This window comes from Mercenaria mercenaria, chromosome 18 (assembly GCF_021730395.1).
Source record: "Mercenaria mercenaria strain notata chromosome 18, MADL_Memer_1, whole genome shotgun sequence".
NCBI lineage: Eukaryota > Metazoa > Mollusca > Bivalvia > Venerida > Veneridae > Mercenaria > Mercenaria mercenaria.
Window position 1 is genome coordinate 49,704,262 of NC_069378.1, and position 24,354 is coordinate 49,728,615.

The 24,354-nt window shown below is 32.5% G+C and overlaps 1 protein-coding gene across 5 annotated transcripts in view; it reads right to left on the bottom strand.

Moving 5' to 3' along the window:
- LOC123537795 (cys-loop ligand-gated ion channel-like) overlaps positions 1-24,354 on the bottom strand; it is a 146,562-nt gene that overhangs the window by 91,268 nt on the left and 30,940 nt on the right. Inside the window, exons 1-2 of one of the 5 annotated variants that reach the window (XM_045321623.2) lie at positions 18,205-18,771; positions 9,485-10,049 (exon numbers count right to left, since the gene is read on the bottom strand). The exons of 3 other annotated variants lie outside the window; for them this stretch is intronic. In XM_045321623.2, the coding sequence (XP_045177558.2) occupies positions 9,485-9,619 (135 nt within the window). In that variant the 5' untranslated portion in view covers positions 9,620-10,049; positions 18,205-18,771. Of the gene's footprint in view, positions 1-9,484; positions 10,050-18,120; positions 18,772-24,354 lie in introns of those variants that run through there. One more of the 5 variants, XM_045321622.2, reaches the window with a different exon arrangement.

Here is a 24,354-nt window from a genome sequence, read left to right on the forward strand (position 1 = left end):
TGTTGGTTTTCACATGGCACGGCTCAAATAAGGAGCGAGTTATATAAAATATTCATGAAAAGCAAAATACAGCCGATCACAGGAAAATAAAAATGGCAGAGAGACAAAAAGAAGAACAGACTAAACATTGTTTAGAAATAATTATTAATAAATAAACACTTTTCTATAAGTTCTCCATAGACAAGTATATTGTGGATCTTGTTTACTTCATTTAATATTCTAATAGACATGTTCATTACCTGGATCTTGTGATCTATTTCAATTGTTTATCTATGGTTAGGGTACGCATTTTTATACTGCATATAAACACGTGACAAAATGAGAAAACTTAGCATTTATCTATGTTGCTTGCTAATTGATTACATCAAATATCGAGACCATTCTAAAGGATTGCTTTTATCATTGTCTTAAAGGAAATGTTTTTAAATGGTGATATCTTTATACAACAAAAACGTCACATCCAAAAATATTGATATGAATGCTTTAAGCCACACTAACATGTTAACTTGAAACTTGAAACTTGTTTATTTGCTTAAACGCCTACTTCTACATATAAAAACATATCCAGCGGCGTTGTACAATAATAAACAGATAAATGATATTAAAACAACAATTGTCACATAAATACACATGCAGGCCTCAAATAGTCAGTCGTCAAAGCTAAGTTGAACAACATAATATATTATAGCACAACTGTGTATTTACAGTTAAGGAAAACTTTATGCAATATAGTTAAAATGCTACGACAGCTTTTAAAATTAACAATTTTACTAACCCACTTAACCATGACTTTTTCTTATTGTTTTCTCTGAAAGCTGGACACTGTATCACTGTATTCAATGACTATGTTCCTTAAACACACTTCACAACAATAATTATCGGAACTGTGACAGTTACTATAAAATATTCCTGAAAAAAAGAAGTGACACTCAAAGAAACGTTTAGTTAATTTTTCTGCCGTTGACTGCGTTATCACATGTAACATGACTACAGGATAACTACTACACGTATACCATATAGACATTTAGAGAATACAAGAATAAATGCCCGAAAAGCTGTGTTAAAAACGTGAATTTTCAAAACACAATCTTGCAGAATTATAAATTAAATACATTGATATGTACATGTACATAATAGAGTACAGAAACGCAAGTGTAATTAAAATTGAAATGATACGACAAGAAACCCGCCTTTCAAATTTGATATTGCAAATCTTTTTTATTGTAGAAAAGCCAGTATTTCATAAAATATACTACAAGAATCAAACATCTGAAATATCTCTCAGAAGGATAATTCTGGAAATAAATCTGTATTCAAAAATAACGCATCGGTGAAAATATAGCTAATTATCACTGACGGCAATGTCAGCACTTAAGTACGATATTTAATACGGCTTGAGTCTAATGTATTTACTTGTAACACAACATTGCTAGAATGGTTTCTACTTACCTGTAGAATAGAAAAGAAGAGAAAAGATGAAAACGTGACGTCATAGTTTCAGAATCTAAATGTATGCACTGAAGATAAAGAATAACCGGTGCAGAGACCAAATATTGATCAAACATGCATATGGCTAAACTGAGGATGTATTGGCTAACACATGGATAACGAAATCTGAAGCAATTTTGTGTTTAGAATGTATTTCTCTGCACTTTCTTTCAATCACAGTTGTTTCCCTTGGTAAGCACAGTTGTTTCCCTTGGTTGGCACAGTCGCTTTCCTTGGTTGGCACAGTTGTTTCCTTGCACAGTTGTTCCCCTTGGTTAGCACAGTTTTTTCCCTTGGTTAGCACAGTTGTTTCCTTTAGCACAGTTGTTTCCCTTGGTTGGCAAGTTGTTTCCCTTGGTTAGCACAGTTGTTCCCCTTGGTTGGCATAGTTATTTCCCTTGGTTGGCACAGTTGTTCCCCTTGGTTGGCATAGTTGTTTCCCTTGGTCGGCACATGCTAACAGTCGTTTCCCTTGGTTGGCAGAGTTTCTTCCCTTGGTTGGCACAGATGTTTTTCTTGGTTAGCATAGTTGTTTCCCTTGACTAAGTTTTCTTTTAACATATATTTACAAGGTCATCTTAATGTTCAAATATATATTGTGCATAGTTATGTTATTATGTATATTGAGATTTCAATGGAGATACTCATTTACACTCTTCCGTAGCTTAAATGATAATTAAGAGAAAATTTAGTCACACTCTACCGATTCACACTTCTGAGCGGTGTTTATACGATATGTGCACTATTGTAGGTTCTGATTCAGAAGAAGTCACGGGGACTGCATATTTGCAGAGTAGTTATGCATGTTGGATTGTTGACTCTGTGAACATTTTCATTTTGATATTACTATATTTTAAGACAATACAGTTAGAATAGTTTAAAAGAATAAACCGCCTTACACCATACAAAATCAGTCATGCAAATCTATTCACAGCATGCCAAAATATAGCTAGCTTTACCTTTTCTAGAGAATGTAATATTGCTATTTGAAAGTACAATTCATTCACTTATTATTGTTTTAGCTGTAGACAATTTACATCTGATTCATTTAATTGAAATTTGTATAACGTTGTGTGTATCTCATTTTTAGCTTATTGTGTCATCTTGTATGATTATAATTTATTTTATTCTCGGAGTGCTTGATAACAATATCAATTGAATTTGAAGTTTTTACTGAGGCTTGTTTAAACCTCAATGATCGTTCTGTATTTGAAGAGTGCTCTTTAACCTTTGCAAGTATATTTTTGCATCAACTTTTTTCTTCGTTGTTATGTCTTTTTAAAGTTAGGAAGTCATTTACAGTTATGGCCGTAATTTCACCCCGTCTTGTTTACAAAAAAGAGTGTTGCAAAGAAGTATATGTACTTTGGCAGAACCTTGCTGCCGCCAAAACTATAACTCTTTACAACTGAAATATTCTCATTCAGAGAAAATATTAATAATGATAAAATAATAAATAATAATAATAATAATAACAATCACGTTTGCTTATCGCGCAATTTGAGTGCCATCAGTGTTTCACTTCGATGGCATTGCGGCTGTTTCGGTAAAAGATTTACACACAAAAATAGAAACATTTAGTAATACGATAAGTGGTTTCTTTTTTTATGTGGCATTTTTTTTGTAATAGATTAACAGAAATCTGGGTTTCATAAAAACAAACAACCTGTATATAAACAAAGATTTATCATGGAAAACATCTTGATGAATAGTGAAAGAACAAAAGAGATATGATCAAATTTCTGCAGGCATTTTTATAAGTTAACCACAATCCTGTACTAAGATGTTCTTTTCTTGCGTACATATCTAAAGGAAGATATAGCAAACAAAGCACCATATGTGATATTATCGTACTTCACGTAATGTTTTTCTTTCTTTTTAAGACGGAATATCTTGCTAAAATGTTCCAAAATGTTCCCGGTACAAACATTGCGGCACCTGATAGGTAAAATAATTTTACGACCTCTAAACGGTACTCGATTTTTTCTCTTGATGTTAATTTTAAGTATGAATATAACAATTACACTTCTTTTTATTGTAGTATCCACCAGCAGGACCTTGTCAGGACAGACTAAAAATCACATGGTCCAAGAAAGTGTTGGGCTGCCCTCTATCAGTCTTTTACCGAAGAGCTGTTGATCAGATTCAGAGAGACAAGAACAGAACAGTGATTTCTTTCTTATTCATAATGTGATACTTACAAGAATTTGAGATCCCACTGATGACAACCTTATGAAGATGTTTGAAAGGCATGCTCATGACATGGATAGTTTCCTAAATGTTTGACTTGACAACAGCCAAGTTATGCCAATGCGTAATCATCAAAATCAAGATGGATAACTGTGTTTCAGTCTCATGCACTACCGCTCTGAAAATTCCTGCGACAAATATCTTGTGGTATGATACAAGAAAAATCTCCATTTAAAAATCAAATAATAAAAAGTTAAAACAGGTACGACATATTTCTTAATACCTTGACATATTCGTTGAAATTCAAAATATAAAAACGATCTTTCATATCTTGAACAATTTTAAGTAATTTTTCAACTTTATAATTATCTTAATCTTTCAAATTCTGCAAAGAAAATGCTATCGAATAAGAAGCTGATATATATTGAAATATCAGAATCTAAAACACGTGCAACATTAAAAAGTAATAAAATATGTGTTTCGTCTGCATAGGCGGTCTTGTGTTATTTTGGTAAACTAAATCTGCCTATAGATCAGGGAGGTAAGTCTGGGTGGTATAAATGTATTTAGGTCTGTACTTTTTACATTAAGGCGACTAATATAGGTGGACCATCCTTATTTTGTTTTCACTTTGAGGTCTCTTTGAAAGCTCATTATTGTTCCTCTTCAGCATAATACGATTATATGTGTCATAATCAGTAGTATATATATGGCACTTGTAGGTATATGTAGTAAAAAAAGAGAAAAGTATTGAATGACAATAAAAAATGTACAAGGAATTAAAGATGGCAAATATTTAGACTTCTTGAAAAGCTTCATATAAATTTAAATAAAGATGGCAAATACTTTAGCCTTCGCAAAAAGCTTCATATACATTTAAATAAAGATGGCAAATACTTTAGCCTTCACAAAAAGCTTCATATACATTTAAATAAAGATGGCAAATACTTTAGCCTTCACAAAAAGCTTCATATACATTTAAATAAAGATGGCAAATACTTTAGCCTTCGCAAAAAGCTTCATATACATTTAAATAAAGATGGCAAGTACTTTAGCCTTCGCAAAAAGCTTCATATACATTTAAATAAAGATGGCAAATACTTTAGCCTTCGCAAAAAGCTTCATATACATTTAAATAAAGATGGCAAGTACTTTAGCCTTCGCAAAAAAACTTCATATAAATTTTAAATAAAGATGGCAAATACTTTAGCCTTCGCAAAAAGCTTCATATACATTTAAATAAAGATGGCAAATACTTCAGCCTTCGCAAAAAGCTTCATAAAAAGTTAAATAAATACCACAGAAATGAATTAGCCCTATCAAGATGAACGTATATTATACAAGTTAACTTCAAAATGATATAACAACAGTTAAGGTTAAGGGTAATTGGTAAATATGCATTCACCTGTAGCAATGTATGATATTTTCCTCCACACAGCTTGATATCAAAAGAAAGCATCGCCTCCAAAATGTCTATGGAGATGAATAAAACATATTTAAAATCAAAGAGAACAGATGATATGCTCTTTATCTATATGACTTCCAGTCATTTTCTTAAATATGGAACATTCGAATATATTATAAAATATTAACTTCGTAATCCGCAAACATGTTCAAGTTCTTTAAGAACGAGTAAGGAGATCAACCTTTGTCAATTTTTTTTCTGCTTATCATTTATACAGTGATGATAAATGTTTAGAAACGCATTAAAATCATATTTCGTATTATCTTTTCCATGAGTGATGGTGAAAACTCGAGAATTTGGTTTTACTGCCAATCAATAACCACCAAAGTCATACTAATAGAGAAAGTCATACAAGAGAAATTTATAATAAAGAAATTGTAAACTATTGTTATCCGCTACGTGTTACCACTGATTTTGGAATGGAACATATCAGGATAAAATTAAATTATTGTGTTTCACATATAGGGAAATATGGACACATAATTGAAACTACATTAAACTATATATTTATCAAAATTACAATGCGCTGCTTCTTTGATTTTTCAGTTTGATCTCAGCTCAGCTGATACTTATTAGTTAGGATAATGTGTCAGTTCGGCTGATATATAATATTTAAGATAAAGTGTCAGCTCAGGTGATACTTATTATTGAGGATAAAGTGTCAGCTAAGCTCATACTTATTATTTAAGATATAGTGTCAGCTAAAGTGATACTTATTATTTAGGATAATGTGTCAGCTCAGTCGGTACTCATTATTTAAGATACAGTGTCAGTTCAGCTGATACTTATTAGTTAGGATCATGTGTCAGCTAAGCTGATACATATAATTTAAGATAAACTGTCAGCTGATACTTATTATTTAGTGGTATGTGTCAGCTCAGCTGATACTTATTAGTTAGGATAATTTGTCGGCTCAGATGATACTTATCATGCAAAATAAAGTATCAGCTGATACTTATTATTTAAGATAATAGGTCAGCTGATACTTATTACTAAAGATAAAGTGTCAGCTTATACTTATCATTTAGGATAAAGTGTCAGCTCAGCTGCTGCTTATTATTTAGAAAAATGTGTAGCTCAGTTGATACGTACTATTTAGTATAATGTGTCAGTCCAGCTGTTGCTTATTATTTAGAATATTGTGTTAGCTCAGCTATTTATTATTATCTAGGATAATGTATTAGTACAGCTATTACTTATTACTGAGGTTAAATGTGTCAGATAAGCTGATAACTATTTTTTAGAAAAATGTAATAGCTTCGCTGATGCTTATTAATAAGGATAAATTAAAATGTGTTAGTTCAGCTTTTGCTATTCACGAAAATTGTAAGCTAAGCTGATACTTATTATTTAAGGAAAGTGCCAGCTCACCTCATACTTATTATTTAGGATAAACTGTCATTTCAGCGGATATGTCTTCCGCATGCAATATTTGATATGATAATTAATACGGATAAATTTGGATAATCTTTTCCGACATGATATGTTAGGAAGTAAAATTGTAATCTTAAAGATATTTTCTTGTTAAGATATCAATGACAAACGTCTTTACATCAGTCTGCCAAACTGACACGTTATCCTAAAAGGCTAGTACAATATCAGTTCACTCGTTCAGATCGTCTATATCCACAGGTGTCTTCAATTATACCGTCAATTAACCCGTCGATAACGGCAACTGTCTGACCGTTCAGTATACAACGATTATACCTGGATCAATTACTGACACATTCCAGTTAGTAAGTAACCTATACAATGTTATCATAATAAACATCTAACATCTCTGGTCTGATTACAGTAAAAGTACTGATCACAAATTAGATGCATTGACTTGCATTCTCGTTAACATATGTTTTACATTTCTTGATCCCTTTCAAGTTAAACGATGTCCTTTCATGAGCTCGCCCACACCCCAACCCCGCCTCCCCAATCCTCTCCCACGTCACACACAAACACTATCATTCTTATATTTTTTTTAATCCACATTTTACCTGGTTTGGACCTACATGAATATGATGTTGTATAGGCAACTCTCCTTTCTGTCTTACATTCGCAATATTTTACAGACTCCTGTGAGGCAAATGAGAATTGCCACCTAAAATTTGGCAGACTGTGTTTTCATGGAAATCTATATTTCGGTTTTATTGCGTGGTTAAAAATAGCTGACACTAGAAAGTTGCTAATTAACCGCAACATTAGAGAGTTTCTAATTAATCGCAACATTTAAAATCTTGCACATTCATATTGGCAAATAAGCGTTATGTAGCGATTATTTTATATTTTACAATTTTTATTCACGTTAAAGCTTCAGGTACTGCAAAAGCTGACATTTTAGAATTAATTCTGGGTAATTTTCATGACTGCTTTAAATTCCCGAGTCGAACTGCCCGCAATAATTAACGATAAAAAAACCCTAAATTTTGTTCAAATGACATCTCGCTACCTGTATTAGGCATCATGACCTCATGGATAGTTTTGGCATGAATGCTGTGTTACAATAACTTAATTTGGCGGGTTATTGGAATAGTTAAGATAATCTTGACGAAAAGTAGGTTAACTAGTGTAAAGATAAAACATTAATTGTGCATTTGAAGTAAAACTTTAATTGTACATTTGACGTACAACTTTAACTGTACATTTGACGTACACTTTTAATTGTACATCTGACATACAAGTTTATATATTTGACTTATAACTTTAATTGATCATTTGACGTACAATTTTAATTTTACATTTGGTGTCAACCTTAATTGTATGTTTGACGTGCAACTTTAATTGTGTATTTGACTTACAACTTTAATTGTACATTTGGCCTACAATTTTGATTGTACATTTGTCGTACAATTATTGTCAGTAATATTTTGTAAAGTGAAGATATTCTTTCTTCGTTTTACTTTTAATTACGCGTTACGTGTTTTTCCTAATGTTGAAACTCTAAACAATGCAGAAATTTTCCTTGAATAGATAGATTACACTAAAATGTTGATTTCTATAGGAAGAGTGTTTAAAGACAGCGGTTAAACTCTCTACTGGGACTTAAAGTATACAGGTTAGTAAAAAAAGATATTTATTATTATAACATAAGTCTATTACACAAATATAAGAAGTTACTGTATTTCAAAATTTGAAGAAAAGAATGATATTGGGTTACTTTTCCTTTCGCTGCATATATTATTTAAATTACAATATTAATTAATAATTTACTAGTAGTATATGATATATTATTATTATAGACTAAGAGTCAACTAATCTGTGTCTAGAGAAAACTTGGAACCATTTCTGAAGGTGGTCGAAAAAATAAATATATGGCAACTTTATTTCTTCAGAAATAAAGATTTCTATTTAGATTGTTATGCTTAAAACAGAATGCTAATTAACCATGACATTGATATGTATGCTAATTAATCATGACAATGATATGTATGCTATTAGATCCTTCCATCTTGTTTCTACAAATATTATTGTTAGTACAAACTGGTATAGGTAGAGATCAATACTAAAGTAAATCTGGTTTAGATATATTCTTACAATCATTGCACTTGAATATATAAATGTGTAGCACTATGAAAAAAACAACACAGTGTCGGATGCGCAGGCTTGTCTGAATATATGCTTGTCGCAAATGCACTAATTGTGGTTTTCTCAGTGGGCTCAAATTATATTACAGTCTTTTGAAATAGTGGTCCGCAAAGTGATAACGTGAAAGTATACATGGCGATCAGCATAGTTTTACATACATGATGTATTTAAAACAACATGAACAGAAATTCAAAAATACCACATACATGAAAATAAATAACAACATGACATACACACCATCATCAAGGATAACACAAGAAAGAGAGATCTTATTTCCATTGGGGTTTTGAATTATTTGCTAAATAATTAGCAGAGATGGGATTTCTAACAAAAATTATTTTATTTAGAAATTATCGTCATGCCGTTAATTATACTAAATAAAGCTTGAATGTAAGACCTCTATTGAAAAAGTTATGACAATTTGAAGTTTAGGAAAATGGCTTACATAGAGGCAGCCATTTTGCCTTTATGACGTCATTTACCCACAGCTGAACTATTTTTGTAATAAATATCATGTAAAGTATAATAATTTCTTTTCCTGCAGGCAGGAAAAAGCACAACTATTACATTGCACTATAAAAATAATAAACAAAATTGCCATTTAGCTGCTCTGTGTTGCCAGAGAAACACAATGTCGCTATTTTGATCAAGTATTGATATATATTCATATTTTGTATTGTGAAAATTATATCTCTTACTTTCAACATATTTTACTTTAAATTTATTATTCTTTACATAGAAAACATCATAATTAGTAAAGATTACCTTGCCAGCCCTGTGAACAACATCGTGTATCTCAAGGGTGCCAGTGGATCTTTGTCGGCTATATGATGGGGAACGATCGCCTCTGTCACTTCTTGATAAATTATTAAACGTGTTCATTTCTTGTCCGAACATCATTTTGAATGCTTTTTGAAGTAATTTCACTTTAAGAATAAATTACTACAGCTTTCTCTTTCAGAGTATTTGTTAATACTCTCTAAGGAAAGAACATACTCTCCATCATCAAAACTTCACTTAACAAGTCGAGAATAGTAGTTAATCACAGAGCACATCTTTGTTTTGTTGACCAAACTTTGTACAAGAGTCACACACTGATTATCACAGTATTTATTTTTATTTCCAGAATATAATATTCAGGCAGTAAGAACCGTAGCATCACATCTATTTCCATCAAAGAACATACTTATGCGAATTATTTACATATCCTGCCGCATACCTCATTTACGTTTGATAATTACACACTTAGGTGCAAAATAATAAGCCTCCATTGTTCTAGTTACAAGTGCAATTGTTTTTAAATTATGACAAAAGTATATCAGCATTTATCCTGTATAAAAAATGCCAATATTGTGTGATTAAAGTTATTAGAGAAACTGAGTCAATATCAGAAATTCAAAGGCTTTATAGCAACAGATACAGCATAAATGATTGTTAAAGTTATAACAGAAATTGAGTCAGTATTAAAGGTTTAAAATTATTAGAGAAACTGAGACAGTATATAAGGTTCGAAGTCATTAGAACAATTTAGACAGTATTATAGCTTTAAAGTTATTTGAGCAAACGAGTTAGTATCATAGATTCAAAGCCATTAGAGCAACTGAGATAGTATTAAATGTTTAAAGTTATTTGAGCAAACAAGTTAATGTTTAAAGTTGTTTGTGCAAACGAGTTAGATATTATAGATTCAAAGTCATTAGAGCAACTGAAATAGTATCAAATGTTTAAAGTTACTTGAGCAAACGAGTTAGTATTATAGATTCAAAGCCATTAGAGCAATTGAGACAGTACTAAAGCTTTAAAGTTATTTCAGCAAACGAGTTAGTATTATAGATTCAGAGTCATTAGAGCAACTGAGACAGTATTAAAGGTTTAAAGTTATTTGAGCAAACGAGTTAGTATCACAGATTCAAAGCCATTAGAGCAACTGAGATAGTATTAAATGTTTAAAGTTATTTCAGCAAACGAGTTAATGTTTAAAGTTATTTGAGCAAACGAGTTAGGTATTATAGATTCAAAGTCATTAGAGCAACTGAGATAGTATCAAATGTTTAAAGTTACTTGAGCAAACGAGTTAGTATTAAAGATTCAAAGTCATTACAGCAACTGAAATAATATTAAATGTTTAAAGTTGTTTCAGCAAATGAATTAGTATTATAGATTCAGAGTCATTAGAGCATCTGAGACAGTATTAAAGGTTTAAAGTTATTTGAGCAAACGAGTTAGTATCATAGAATCAAAACCTTTAAGCAAACGAGTTAGTATCATAGAATCAAAGCCATTAGAGCAACTGAGATAGTATTAAATGTTTAAAGTTATTTCAGCAAACGAGTTAATGTTTAAAGTTATTTGAGCAAACGAGTTAGGTATTATAGATTCAAAGTCATTAGAGCAACTGAGATAGTATCAAATGTTTAAAGTTACTTGAGCAAACGAGTTAGTATTAAAGATTCAAAGTCATTACAGCAACTGAAATAATATTAAATGTTTAAAGTTGTTTCAGCAAATGAATTAGTATTATAGATTCAGAGTCATTAGAGCATCTGAGACAGTATTAAAGGTTTAAAGTTATTTGAGCAAACGAGTTAGTATCATAGAATCAAAACCTTTAAGCAAACGAGTTAGTATCATAGAATCAAAGTCATTAGAGCAACTGAGATAGTATCAAATGTTTAAAGTTACTTGAGCAAACGAGTTAGTATTAAAGATTCAAAGTCATTACAGCAACTGAAATAGTATTAAATGTTTAAAGTTATTAGAGCAACTAAGTTCGTGTTATATGTTCAAAATCATTACAGCAACTGAGTCAGTGTTATGGGCTCAAAGTAATTAGATCAACTGATACATCCTTAGAGTTTTAAAGTTGATAGAACAACTGAGACAGTATTAAAAGTTCAAAATAAATTGGAACAATTGAGTTAGTGTTATAGCTTCAAAGTCTTTAGAGCCACTGAGACAATATTAGAAGATTAAAGTAATTAGAGCATTTGAGGCAGTATTTAGTCTGTGGAATACATGTTATTGGAGCATCTGATACAGTATTAGAGCTTCAAAGTTTGTCTTTTTTCTTTCTATTTAATGACCACTGTCTAAAATAGTGCCTAAATGGCAAACACATGGACTTCGGAATAATTTTTAAGTTGGGAAGAAAAAATAATCTGATTGAAATCAACAACTAACGCTACCCATGGATCTGAAGACAACTGATCCAGGGTCATGTTCAGACGACTTTTACGCTAGCCATTCAGAGCTTTGCTTTTAACATTTTGAAAGTGAAAGTTAAACAATCTATTTGTAAACTTGGATTCCAGTTTTCGATCACGGGATTATCATTCTTATGGCTGGACGTGCGAAGAAATAAAATAATAGAGGAAAACGATTGGATGATATGGAAACATATGAGAATAAGTTGTTTTTCGTATTTTTTTGCAATTGAAAATTCGAAAACGTTTGTAACGGGGTATTGGAGGTAAACTGCCTTAATTATAAAACTTTATATGTAACCATCGTGAAGAACATATTCCCCCGTGAAGCATTTGTCAAGAAAGCATCAAAAGTTTTAATTCCACGGCTGCCTGTGACTGATTCCCGATTCGGGCATGATATTTTCTTGATTTCTCAATTCTAAAATAGTTTTTAAACGCAAGCTAATGTTCTTATGTTCATAATATAGCGAAACTTCAATTCTAAAGAAAGATCATCTTAGCCAAAACTCTGCAGTCTAGTCCTTTTAAACCAAACGTTTGTTTAAACAAGTTTGATTCGTTCAAATAAAAATAGATTGATGGAAATGAAATAGCAATACAAAATATATTGAAAATCCGATTTTACAGAAAGATGAATTTGAATGGATTGCAGTCGGATCTAACATTTTTTTATTCACATTGGGAGATATTACAACTGAGCTCATTTGATTTTATGCATTCGATAAAAAGTATCTATTTGAAAAAAAGTCTACAATTATTTTCTTAACATGTAATTCCGTGTTAGAAAATTTTAGTAACAATTAAGCATTCAGATTTATGACCAAGTCAAACTAGGAAATAAAATCCAAGGGGCTATTTTCATATACGATCATGGATGCAGTGGGTGATTGCAATATGTAATAAATTATGTACAATTGTATATGTGTGTATTTGTACTTTCGCTTTAACCTTTAAATGATATGTATGACGTGCCTTGAATCCGTTGAAAATAAGATGAAACTGCTAAAACGATAAGCCAAACGTCTGTTCATATAATAAAATAGACTTTGAGAAGGTATGTTTTGCGTATAACTGTTTTCATTGACTGACAGCTTTCTGATAGCAGACGATAGTATATCTCTCTATATCGCGGTAACAGGAATAAATTCTTTTGTCTTATTTTTGATTTCTCTCAAGTCAAGATTCGTGTTAAGTGTTAACTATACTTCGCTAAAACGCACGTCGAACTATTGTTGTTTAAGTATAAGGCGTAAAACGAAACTTTATTGTAAGTCTCACGAGATTTTAGTACTTTCATTTGTTATTCTGCCCTCCTATATTTCAATAGAGGGTCATTAGATTTTCATTTTGGTCTAGTTTGAAATAAGTGATCGAAAAAAAAATCATTTATTGGGTTTGTTATGGACCCTCAATTTTAATGTGTAATAAAATAAATATCACTTATATTTCAGAATAAGAGTGTAATTTCTTAATACAATATGTAACGAGAAATGATACAACTGGTCTTTGTTTTAAAAACCACATTCCGGTTATATAAGTGTATAGGTTAATCCAGAATTATAAGCCAAAACGAAAATACGTTACATCACTGTATATAAATTGTTCCAGAATCGTAAGTTTTATGAAAATACGTTACCTTACTGTGTATTTTGTTTCAGAATCGTTATCTTCAAAAAAATCTTTACCTCACTGCACATAGGTAATTCCAGAATCGTTATACGTAAGAAAATACGTTACCTCACGGATTACAGGTTGTTCCAGATACATTAGCTTTTAGAAAATACGTTACCTTACTGTATATAGATGGTCAAGAATCATTAGCTTTAAGAAAATACGTTCTCTTACTATGTACAGGTGATTCCAGAATCATCAGTTTTAAGAAAATACGTTCTCTTACTATGTACAGGTGATTCCAGAATTATCAGTTTCAAGAAAATACGTTTCTTACTATGTACGGGTGATTCCAGAATCATCAGTTTTAAGAAAATACGTTCTCTTAATATGTACAGGTGATTCCAGAATCATCAGTTTTAAGAAAATACGTTCTCTTACTATGTACAGGTGGTTCCAGAATCATCGGTTTTAAGAAAATACGTAACCTTACTGTATAAAGTCAACATGTGTTACTCGCCAAGATGTATCTTATTTCGTTTTTGTAAATAATTCCTATAATGTCTACATATTTTACATAATTAAGCTTATGAAACTGTAGCAACATTAAATATATTTGACTTTAAGTTAGAGAAAAAAGAAACACAAATGTTAAACCCGATATTTAATAAAGATAAAAACGATAACCCTTGAAAACGAAAAGAAAAGCATACACACAAAACATATGTGACATTCAGTAAATTGATTTTAACAACCGAGATTATTGACATTTGAATGTTTTGTGTCTAGCTGCACACTAGAAACCGTCCCAGCTTTTATGAGAACCGTCAAATATTGATGCGGTAACATGTGGTTTATTCAAATGAAAACAACAGAATCGACATCAATAGCTAATAAATTCATTTCAGGAAAATTAACAGACACTGCAGCATAACGCGTTATTTATAAGAGTATATAAATCCACATATGTCTTTATTTGAAACATTTTCCCTAGAAACACGTGTTATAGCCATTATGTTATTTTAAACACACTTCAGGTATACAGGTTTTATTGACTTTCCTATTATATTCGTGAAAACTTTTGACATTAACAATGTGAATGCACGTTAAGCTAACGATTTTGTCTCGTAACATCTCGTAACCGAGACCTTTTACATGCTAATCTAACATTTTACCAACTGACCTTCGAGAAAAATCGTTACAATTGTTGCCTACAGTTTATATGTATGAAAATATAAATTATGTACAATGATATAAGAAATGAAGTCAAATCTTCATGTATTTATAATACAAGTTAAACTATAGCAAAAGTTCCTTCTAGGGCACATCTATATAAATATATAATCATCATCTTGTAAAAGTTTGGTTGCAATGTATGTTTTAAATAAATTTGTCATCAGTGTGTGGAACCCCGGGATCGGACACAAGGACAAGACCACTCTACCTTATTGACATTCCGCATCCACACGTTTAAGCGCCCCCGGCGGCGTTACATTTTGCATTAACGGTGCATTTATTTCAGTACCAAAATTTAAAAAAAATAAAATTTTGTAAAAGAACTATGTTGTTTTCTACTACCTAAAATGTCAAGTCTGCTATTTCCAAAGTATTTACGCTAAAGCGCCCCCGGCGGCGTTACATTTTGCATTAACGGTGCATTTATTTCAGTACCAAAATTAAAAAAAAAAATTGTAAAAGAACTATGTTGTTTTCTACTACCTAAAATGTCAAGTCCGCTATTTCCAAAGTATTTACGCTAACATACAGTTGTTTCATCCTGCAACAAAATAAAAACGTTACCATTTTCAGATGAGTTAATACGGCAATTAAGAGCGAATATGGCAATAAAGAGCACTGGCACATTGACCCGGTCAGTCATTACATGGAGTGTACCATTCGATGCGTAAACCTGTTAGGCACAATTAGATGATCGCAATAGGGCTTGCTTTCACATATAGACCATGCATTCAAATGTAACGACAACTGTTAACCTTTGTGACAAATACGAATGAACTTGCCGTAATGATCAAAGCGTATTTTACAGTACTAGATATGTACCAATTTAATGTGACCTAAATGAACTTGTCGTACTGATCAAAGCGTATTTTACAGTACTAGACTAAGTTATGTACCAATATAAAGTGACCTAAATGAACTTGTCGTTATGATCAAAGCGTATTTTACAGTACTACGAATGTAGTTATGTACCAATATAAAGTGACCTAAATGAACTTGTCGTAATTACCAAAGCGTATTTTACAGTACTACAAATGTAGTTATGTACCAATATAAGGTGACCTAAATGAACTTGTCGTAATGACCGAAGCGTATTTTACAGTACTACAAATGTAGTGATGTACCAAAATAAAGTGACCTAAACGAACTTGTTTTTATGATCAAAGCGTATTTTACAGTACAAGTTATACTGCGATGTTCAATGGAATTTCTGGTTTTTCTGACAAGTGTTTACATTCTAGGAAGTCTTTTATGGCATTCATGCAGGTCTTTTGTGACACATATGACAGTACTTTGTAACATTTATTTGTGCTCGATATTAATACAGGTGTGTGTTGTATAAATGGGGGCCTTTAGACATCCTTGAATTAGCTGGCTATCCATGTGGCATTAATAGAGAATATTTCTGTGACATTTTTAAACGTTTCTGATATATTAAAGGTATCCTTTCTGTGACATATACTGCGTCCTTATGCGCAGGCTTTGCGTGGTATTTGGAGATATCTTACATGCGCAGTAACCAGTTTTGACATTAAGTTTCTTTTTGTGTTCGTGGACACGCAATAACGAGAGAGGCAGGATACTCATAGCAGTATACTATCATGTTCACACGTCTGTGGAATCCTTCCGTGACCGTATGGTATTTATAAAATCATTTTATGACCTTCTGAATTCCCTGGAAACCGCCAATACACACAAATGAGACAGGGTAATGCCTAAATAAATGTTTGCTAAATGTGAATTATATAATAGATTGTATTTATATTTGTGCATTTAACTTAATCATAGCTAATAATTTCAGACAATATACCCTGTTCATAACAAGTACATGCATGTATGTAATATACAGACATATACATGAAATGGATATGAATTATTCAAGTTTTATGTACCGTTTTATTTATTATTATATGTAACTATACGTTTAATTACATACTCCATAAATATATATGTCATACGTTGGTGTAATTATACCTTCAGTATATATATGTCATATGTTAGAAGATTTAAAACACCGTTATTATTGCCAAAATATGTTTACAATTTATGTTACGAAACAGGAAGGTAATTCAGAACGTGTCATTTCCGTAATGTATCTGCCAGAGAAAGTAGTACCTGTGTAGTAATTTCTAGGAAGATAATTAAGCGCATTGTTTCATAATTTATGTGCAGGAATATCACTTAACGCTTCAAAACAGTCCTCTTTTACCTTTGTGTTGTAAAGTGAAATTTTCTGTGTTGACTTATTACTATGATACATTTATTACTTTTAAAGTAATGTAAACTCTATCATATTATCACTTTCATTACATTTAAAGTAATGTAAACTCTATCATTATAATACATTTATTACATTTAAAATAATGTAAACTCTATCATATTATCACTTTCATTACATTTAAAGTAATGTAAACTCTATCATTATTATACATTTATTACATTTAAAGTAATGTAAACTCTATCATTATGATACATTTATTACTTTTAAAGTAATATAAACTCTGTGATATTATCACTTGTTATAATAATGAACATGAGTAAAGAGTAGTAGTAGGATGCAGGACCAAAACGGGCAAATCTGTTTGCTACTATGCTAAAACGCTGCGTTGAAAAGTCATTAATTTTAATTCTGTTAATTATAAAGCTCCTTTAAGAACGCCATGTAATCATAAATATTCACGGATTAATAACTTTGTTTCTGCAAATCTGAACCCCAGTGAACAAATAAAATATCCATTTCAAATATGAATTACTGTCCCAAGACATGAATAACCATGCAATGAAATGATATGATTTCAATGTATCTGTAAGGTTAGTATTCTTGAAAAGATTTTTTATTTGTTGCCTTCGTTGAAAAACGTGCACATGCAATCAGCAACTATTGCCTTAATAGGTTTCCCTTTAACTTCCGCTTTTATTCATAAAGAGTGTTTATGTTTTGATAAGAACCTTTTTACAATTTGATATTAACCATATTTTGATTAACTAGATGGGTAAATTGTTTAAAGCAGTTCAAGTTTGTTTATATTGTTTTAGTTTAGTTTATACTAATTTATTTTAGCTCGATAGTGTTAAAAGCTACAAGCATATTTGGACCACTTTCGAGTCCGCTTCTTGGAACAACCAGTACTGGTGTTACATATGAAGGCCTAGTGTGACCTCAGTGGGGTTCGAACCCACAACCCCCGAACTGAGAGGCCGAAACCTTAACCACTAGACTTCCGCTCCTCCTTACATTGTTTTGAGCGCAATACAAATAAGAGCTTCATTCGGAACCTTTGCATTTAATGTTCATGCACTCAGCATTTACAAGAAAATGTGTTGTAAAGATGTTAATCCAACCATTACCACGAAAGATGTGTTCACAGATTAATCTCTATAATTTCCTTTGAATATTTCCAAATTCTGATTAATAACACAAAGATCACAGACTCTTCTAATACGTTTAATTCTACACCAAAGATCCAGTGCATCACTTCTGTACACCGGGTTGAATAACTTGTTTACACAAACACTGTTTTCTGAATTTGAAAATTATCAATGAATGAAACTGAATACATCACTGCACAAATAATACATTACTAGAAAGGCAAACATACATATCAGACACCACCTGTGCAACGACTCAATCGCTTTATATTCCACATGCCAATATTTGAATGAAATAGGCATAACATCAAAGTTAAGAAATAGAAACACCGTAAATATTTCAGTTTATAATTATCTGTTTCAAATCATTGAAATTATATCCTACATTCTTGCCAAACATAAATGAGATTTTTATTCCTCAAGCATATTTCAATAACAACAGAAGAATTATGATACAAGTTATGAGCGTCGATGAATCCAGGTATTTAAATACATTCTTCCTTCAGATAATTATGTAGCCGATGTATTTGTTTGCCTTTTCACACCTTACAGTTTGCAGAAGTTGGTTGATTCAATCATAGATATCCGTCGCACAGGTCTTTGTATAGCGAAATTCTAACAAAGTTTCATTTTCCTTAGTGTTGTTATTGTTTATATTACACCATGGCTACATTATCTAACAGAGTTTCATATATGTTCTGCCGAACACCTATAACTGAACATCGAGAGCTCGCATCAAAGAAGAGCATATAAACCAAGAAGCAGACTGACTTTGTTCGCTTTTCAACCCCTCTGCTCACCTGGCGCACGGCGTGTCATGTTCTATTCACGACCCCACCGCTCCCCTGGCCCATGGTGTGTCACGTTCTGGGCAGTAATTATGTTGTTTAAGAGCTTAATTTTATTTTCATTTTAAATCATTTTAAAGATGGTTAATCATATACATATATAACTGCCCGCCGTTACATGACTGAAATACTGTTGAAAAACGGCAAAAAAAAAAAAAACAACAACAAAAAACATTGTGGTTTAGATTGTTGATGAAATATACCAATATCTTACCAATGTAAATTTTTCACTTTATATGAAATAAAAAAAATCTCAGCTTTTTAATGATACTTTAATGGAAATGGGTGTTATTACGTTTCAAAGAAGAACAAAAAAAAACCCAACACATTTTGGTAATAAGTTTGTAACTTCTTAAAGATCACATTAAATGTTGCTGAAATGTAAATTAAGTACTTTCAAGACGAAAACGTGATCATGCACTTTATTCAAATAGATTTGCATGTAAAAAGACACTTTCGCAAATGTTTTCCATTATGAACAATCATTTGAATTAATTAATTCATTCGATCAAGCAAAACATATTAACGTATCATAACTAAATTTCTTTTTAACTGTGCATCCTGCTTGCTAGGATTTGTACTAGTGTGGTATATCCAGTACGAACTGCAAGAGTAATCTTGATTCAATTAACAATAAGTGAGAATATTTTATCGATGTGTACAACAAACGCGAAAATGAGAAGAAATACCTGTAACAATTACATGTTTGAAATAAATTTTGATTATGAAAACAATCACAATTCAAGACCCTGTAAACAGGTGGGACCTAATATTAAATGCAAAATACAAATGCACTGCACATAATCATATAAAAGAGTAGATGTCAGCAATAATTATTCGTCTACATTTAATGACGTAAAAATGGCTGGCTTACTATGAAATAAGAGTAAAAAAGGCACCTCTTATTTGATGGCTGTAAGTGTAATCCCAGTAACCGAACTAACTGCTATGTTAGCAGAAGTTACTGTCATTAAAACAAATCCCTGAAATAATGGATATAAGTGCCAGGGCATGTGACTGATTGACCTGAACATGCAACGTAATGGAGCGAATTTCGAGACTGCATGACATCTAAAATATTTCTACCAATTTATGCAAAACCGGAGCAAAGGTAAGAAAGAATGCGGTTAGTGTACGGTTAGTGTAGACCGCTTTAGTGAGTAGCAAAGGTAGGAATGCGGTTAGTGTAATAGACCGCTTAGTGAGTAGCAAAGGTAAGAATGCGGTTAGTGTAATAGACCGCTTAGTGAGTAGCAAAGGTAAGAATGCGGTTAGTGTAATAGACCGCTTAGTGAGTAGCAAAGGTAAGAATGCGGTTAGTGTAATAGACCGCTTAGTGAGTAGCAAAGGTAGGAATGCGGTTAGTGTAATAGACCGCTTAGTAGTAGCAAAGTAGAGCGGTATAATAGCTCGCTATGATAGCAAGTAAGATACGGTTAGTGTAATAGACCGCTTATGATAGAAGTAGAGCGGTTGTATAGCCGTTATGAGTAAGGTAAGAATGCGGTCAGTGTAATAGACCTTAGTGGTAGCAAGGTAAATCGGTCAGTGTATACCGCTAGTGTACAAAAGGTAAGAAGCGTCATGTATGACCCTAGTGAGTACAAGTAGATGCGGTCGTGTAATAGACCGCTTAGTGAGTAGCAAAGGTAAGAATACGGTCAGTGTAAAGACCGCTTAGTGAGTACGTTATTTCATTCAAGTTATTTTGTAGAGAGGGGCATTAAAATATCCTGTATTCCATTTTAGAGGTCCATGATATACATAATATTTATTAATTTGTTAAGAGTAGAGAAAAGTAAATCAAAGCTAGTATTAAAAACTTTTTTTTTCACGCCAGGTTTTTGATTGTGTTTTTGGCAGTTTCTGTGATATGAAGACTCAGTTCGCCTAATTCCAGTTTGTTTAGTTCTGACCATTGTTCTTACTTGGGGACCATTTATCGCTTTTAATTGAACTGCGCTGTATCATTCATTTGAAGGATCCATGTACACCGGCGAATACGTTGCGGATGTCTCTAAATTGTAAGCTGGAACTTGTAATATGTGTAAATGTGTTGAGTTCTTCTCAACTTGGAAATTGCCAGATGTCATTACGACTCTACTAGTTTATCATAATACCACACAGCTGTCCAGAATCAATGGGGAAATATGCAAGAAAAGCTCAGTATACAAGATTTCTAATGCGCTGTAATACATGCCCCTGTGGAAGCTGTATTAAAAGTGCATCAACATACTTTGCCAACTTAGAAAGATCTCTCAATTGTTTAGGACAAGGCAAGAAACACTATAATAATATCAATGAAAACAGAACTCGCATTGTATTCCCCTGCAAATATGTAGTGCCGACAAGATCAAAGTATTGTGCGTGAGATAATAAAGTAATATGATAAATTACCCTCATAAAACTAACAACGTATTTCTCCGTACGAACTGAATGGTTCTCATTATCTGTCCGATGTCAGAGGTCTTTGTTTTAATATCCACACCTACAATGATATGGGTTCATTTTGAGTAGGTTGAGATATATCTTGCTTCTACTTTGTCCTTGCTTTTCTTGATGGACTGGCGTTCAAATCGTGCTTTTACTCTGTCCTTGCTTTTCCTGATTGACTGGCGTACCAGTCGTGCTTTTACTTTGTCCTTGCTTTTCATGATGGACTGGCGTACCAGACGTGCTTTTACTTTGTCCTTGCTTTTCTTGATGGACTGGCGTTCAAATCGTGCTTTTACTCTGTCCTTGCTTTTCCTGATTGACTGGCGTACTAGTCGTGCTTTTACTTTGTCATTGCTTTTCATGATGGACTGGCGTACCAGTCGTGCTTTTATTTTGTCCTTGCTTTTCATGATGGACTGGTGTACCAATCCTGCTTTTCTTTGCCCTTGCTTTTGTTGGACTGGCGAACCAATTCTTTACCCTTATCAGAGACATGCTTTCTTGACGGAACGCAGTAAGTGTTTATTTTACGCAAAGGTTGTAAAGATATCTGCATGGCTTTTGATACATGCAAATTTCTTCGTTAAAATGAATCATCTTACTATAGATAAAAAATGCCATGGATAGAGATCCGAAATAAGGACTAATTACAAGAAGGCATAACCCAACGAGTTTCAATATATACAACGAAAACGTAAAACAGATAAACGGTTACAAAATAAATTAAACCGGAACCCACTGCGGAACCACCTTCAGACGCCCTGAGGCAGGAACACCTCTGGGTGTTGAAAGTGGTTAATGCTAGGCTAAACTCATGTTCCAAGGTCAACAGACATGTATGGAGGATTTCTGCTAGATGAATACTCCATATTTTAACAAAAGAATGAAACGTTCATTTGTTTGACAGCCTACGATTTAATAGTATTCTATTTGGGTATTTTCTAATTAAGTAACGAGATCTATAATATCAACAGCATATGTATGCAGATTTGACCTGACGTAGTCAAACAATCCATGCACTTTTAATCGATATATGTATAAACAGCGTGTGCTCAGAAAACTCCTAGAACATAACTCTTGCAATTTTTCCTTTAGGTTCAAAGTACCGACAAGTTCAAATAACGCTCCTGCCAGCAAACTAACCAAGTTAACTCAATATTTAAGATAAAATTGCAATAGCCACTCTATTAAATTATTAAGTTTATATCTACAAATGCTTTTTTCTTCTCTTTTCTTCACAGCCAAAAGAAAGTACTTTCATGACCGCCGTTCCAAAGCAGCTGGTTCTGCCATTTTCCAATATCTGTAAGCAGTACCTTAAATGTATCCAAATGTCCATGTTCCAATTAATATATTCATACGTAGATATGTATTTCTAAAATCTTCATCTTATGTATTTAAATTCAGCTAAAGGTATATATTGATAGTCTATTAAGAATTACATTCATAATTAAATTTTAAACGTTACTTTCAATTGTTGAAAAAAAACACATCCAAATGTGTAGTTACAGTTTTGTGTATACTTCGTTAAACTAGTATTGTTACTATAAATAAACCATTTAATTTTACGCTTGCAAAAAAGGATATTTAGTAATTGTTAAGTTTTTCAAACGATACATTTGAGTCTTGTATTCTTTTAGGAATATCATACTAAAGAGAGCATACAGAAGAGGATAAGCATTTATCGGGAATGTTGACACTATTTCGGTAATTTGAGTATCCATTCCATCATACAATGGACAGCCCTCATACTGTTTTACATACCGATATGAAAGTTCTTATTCAATGTATTAACAAAAACATTTCAATGAAAATATAAGAACCATGTACATACAAGTAGCAAAATTAGTGTAAGTATATTTAAATAATTTATTTAGGTCAATTCAGTCACCGAGAATTCATCTGCTCATATATTCTGGTAAACGAGGAGCTATAATGCAGTTATTGAATTATTACAACATTTTCTTACCGACAGAAATGACATGCTAATTTGCTTCAGTTACATTAATGAGCTACGCCATGGGAAAACCAACTTAGTGGCTTTGCGACCAGCATGGATCCAGATCAGCATGAGCATCCGCGCAGTCTGGTCAGGATCCATGTCGTTCGCTAACAGTTTCTCTAATTGCAATAGGCTTTGAAAGCGAACAGCATGGATCCTGACCAGACTTCACGGATGCGCAGGCTGGTCAGGATCCATGCTGGTCGCAAACCCACTATGTTGGTTTTCTCATGGCGCGGCTCATTTATATTTTAGTTGCTTTTGAACTTTCATCATCACTTTCATAATGTGAATCACAGTGGAGCCTGGACTTAATAAATAAATGGCTATAGCAAATGATACAATTTCACCCTGTCTAGCAGTTTACAGGGTACGTCTGGAAGTCTGATTGAATGTAAGATTTGTGCATAAACAAATTACGTAAAGATTAATAAACATGAAGAGCGTTGGTCTACGGATCTGGTCGCGTTCGACTCGGCGGCGTATGTCTCCGTGATATTTGATAAACGACATTGTGTCTGAAATCATTAGTCCTCCACCTGATAATTCATGTGGGAAGTTGGCGTTACTGCGGGAACAGTTTGTACTGGTACAGAATCAGGAACACTGGTTAGGTTAACGCCCGCCGTTACATGATGCAATACGTGAAACGCGTTAAACCAACAAACAACATACAAACATGTCTGATTTTAGTAGATTATATATTGTTGTCTATTACAATATTGAGCGGTATATATTCTACTAGTCAATAAAATTAATTAAGGCATAGAGCAATTACTATAAAAACAGGGGGAAATCTGCTGAAGCAACCAAATGCAACCAATTCAAGTAATATAAGACTTGGTTTAATTAAAGTTAATGTAACGTGCAATACCCTTCATTCCTCATGGCACGGCTTTAAGGCAATACCACTGACGATATACATGA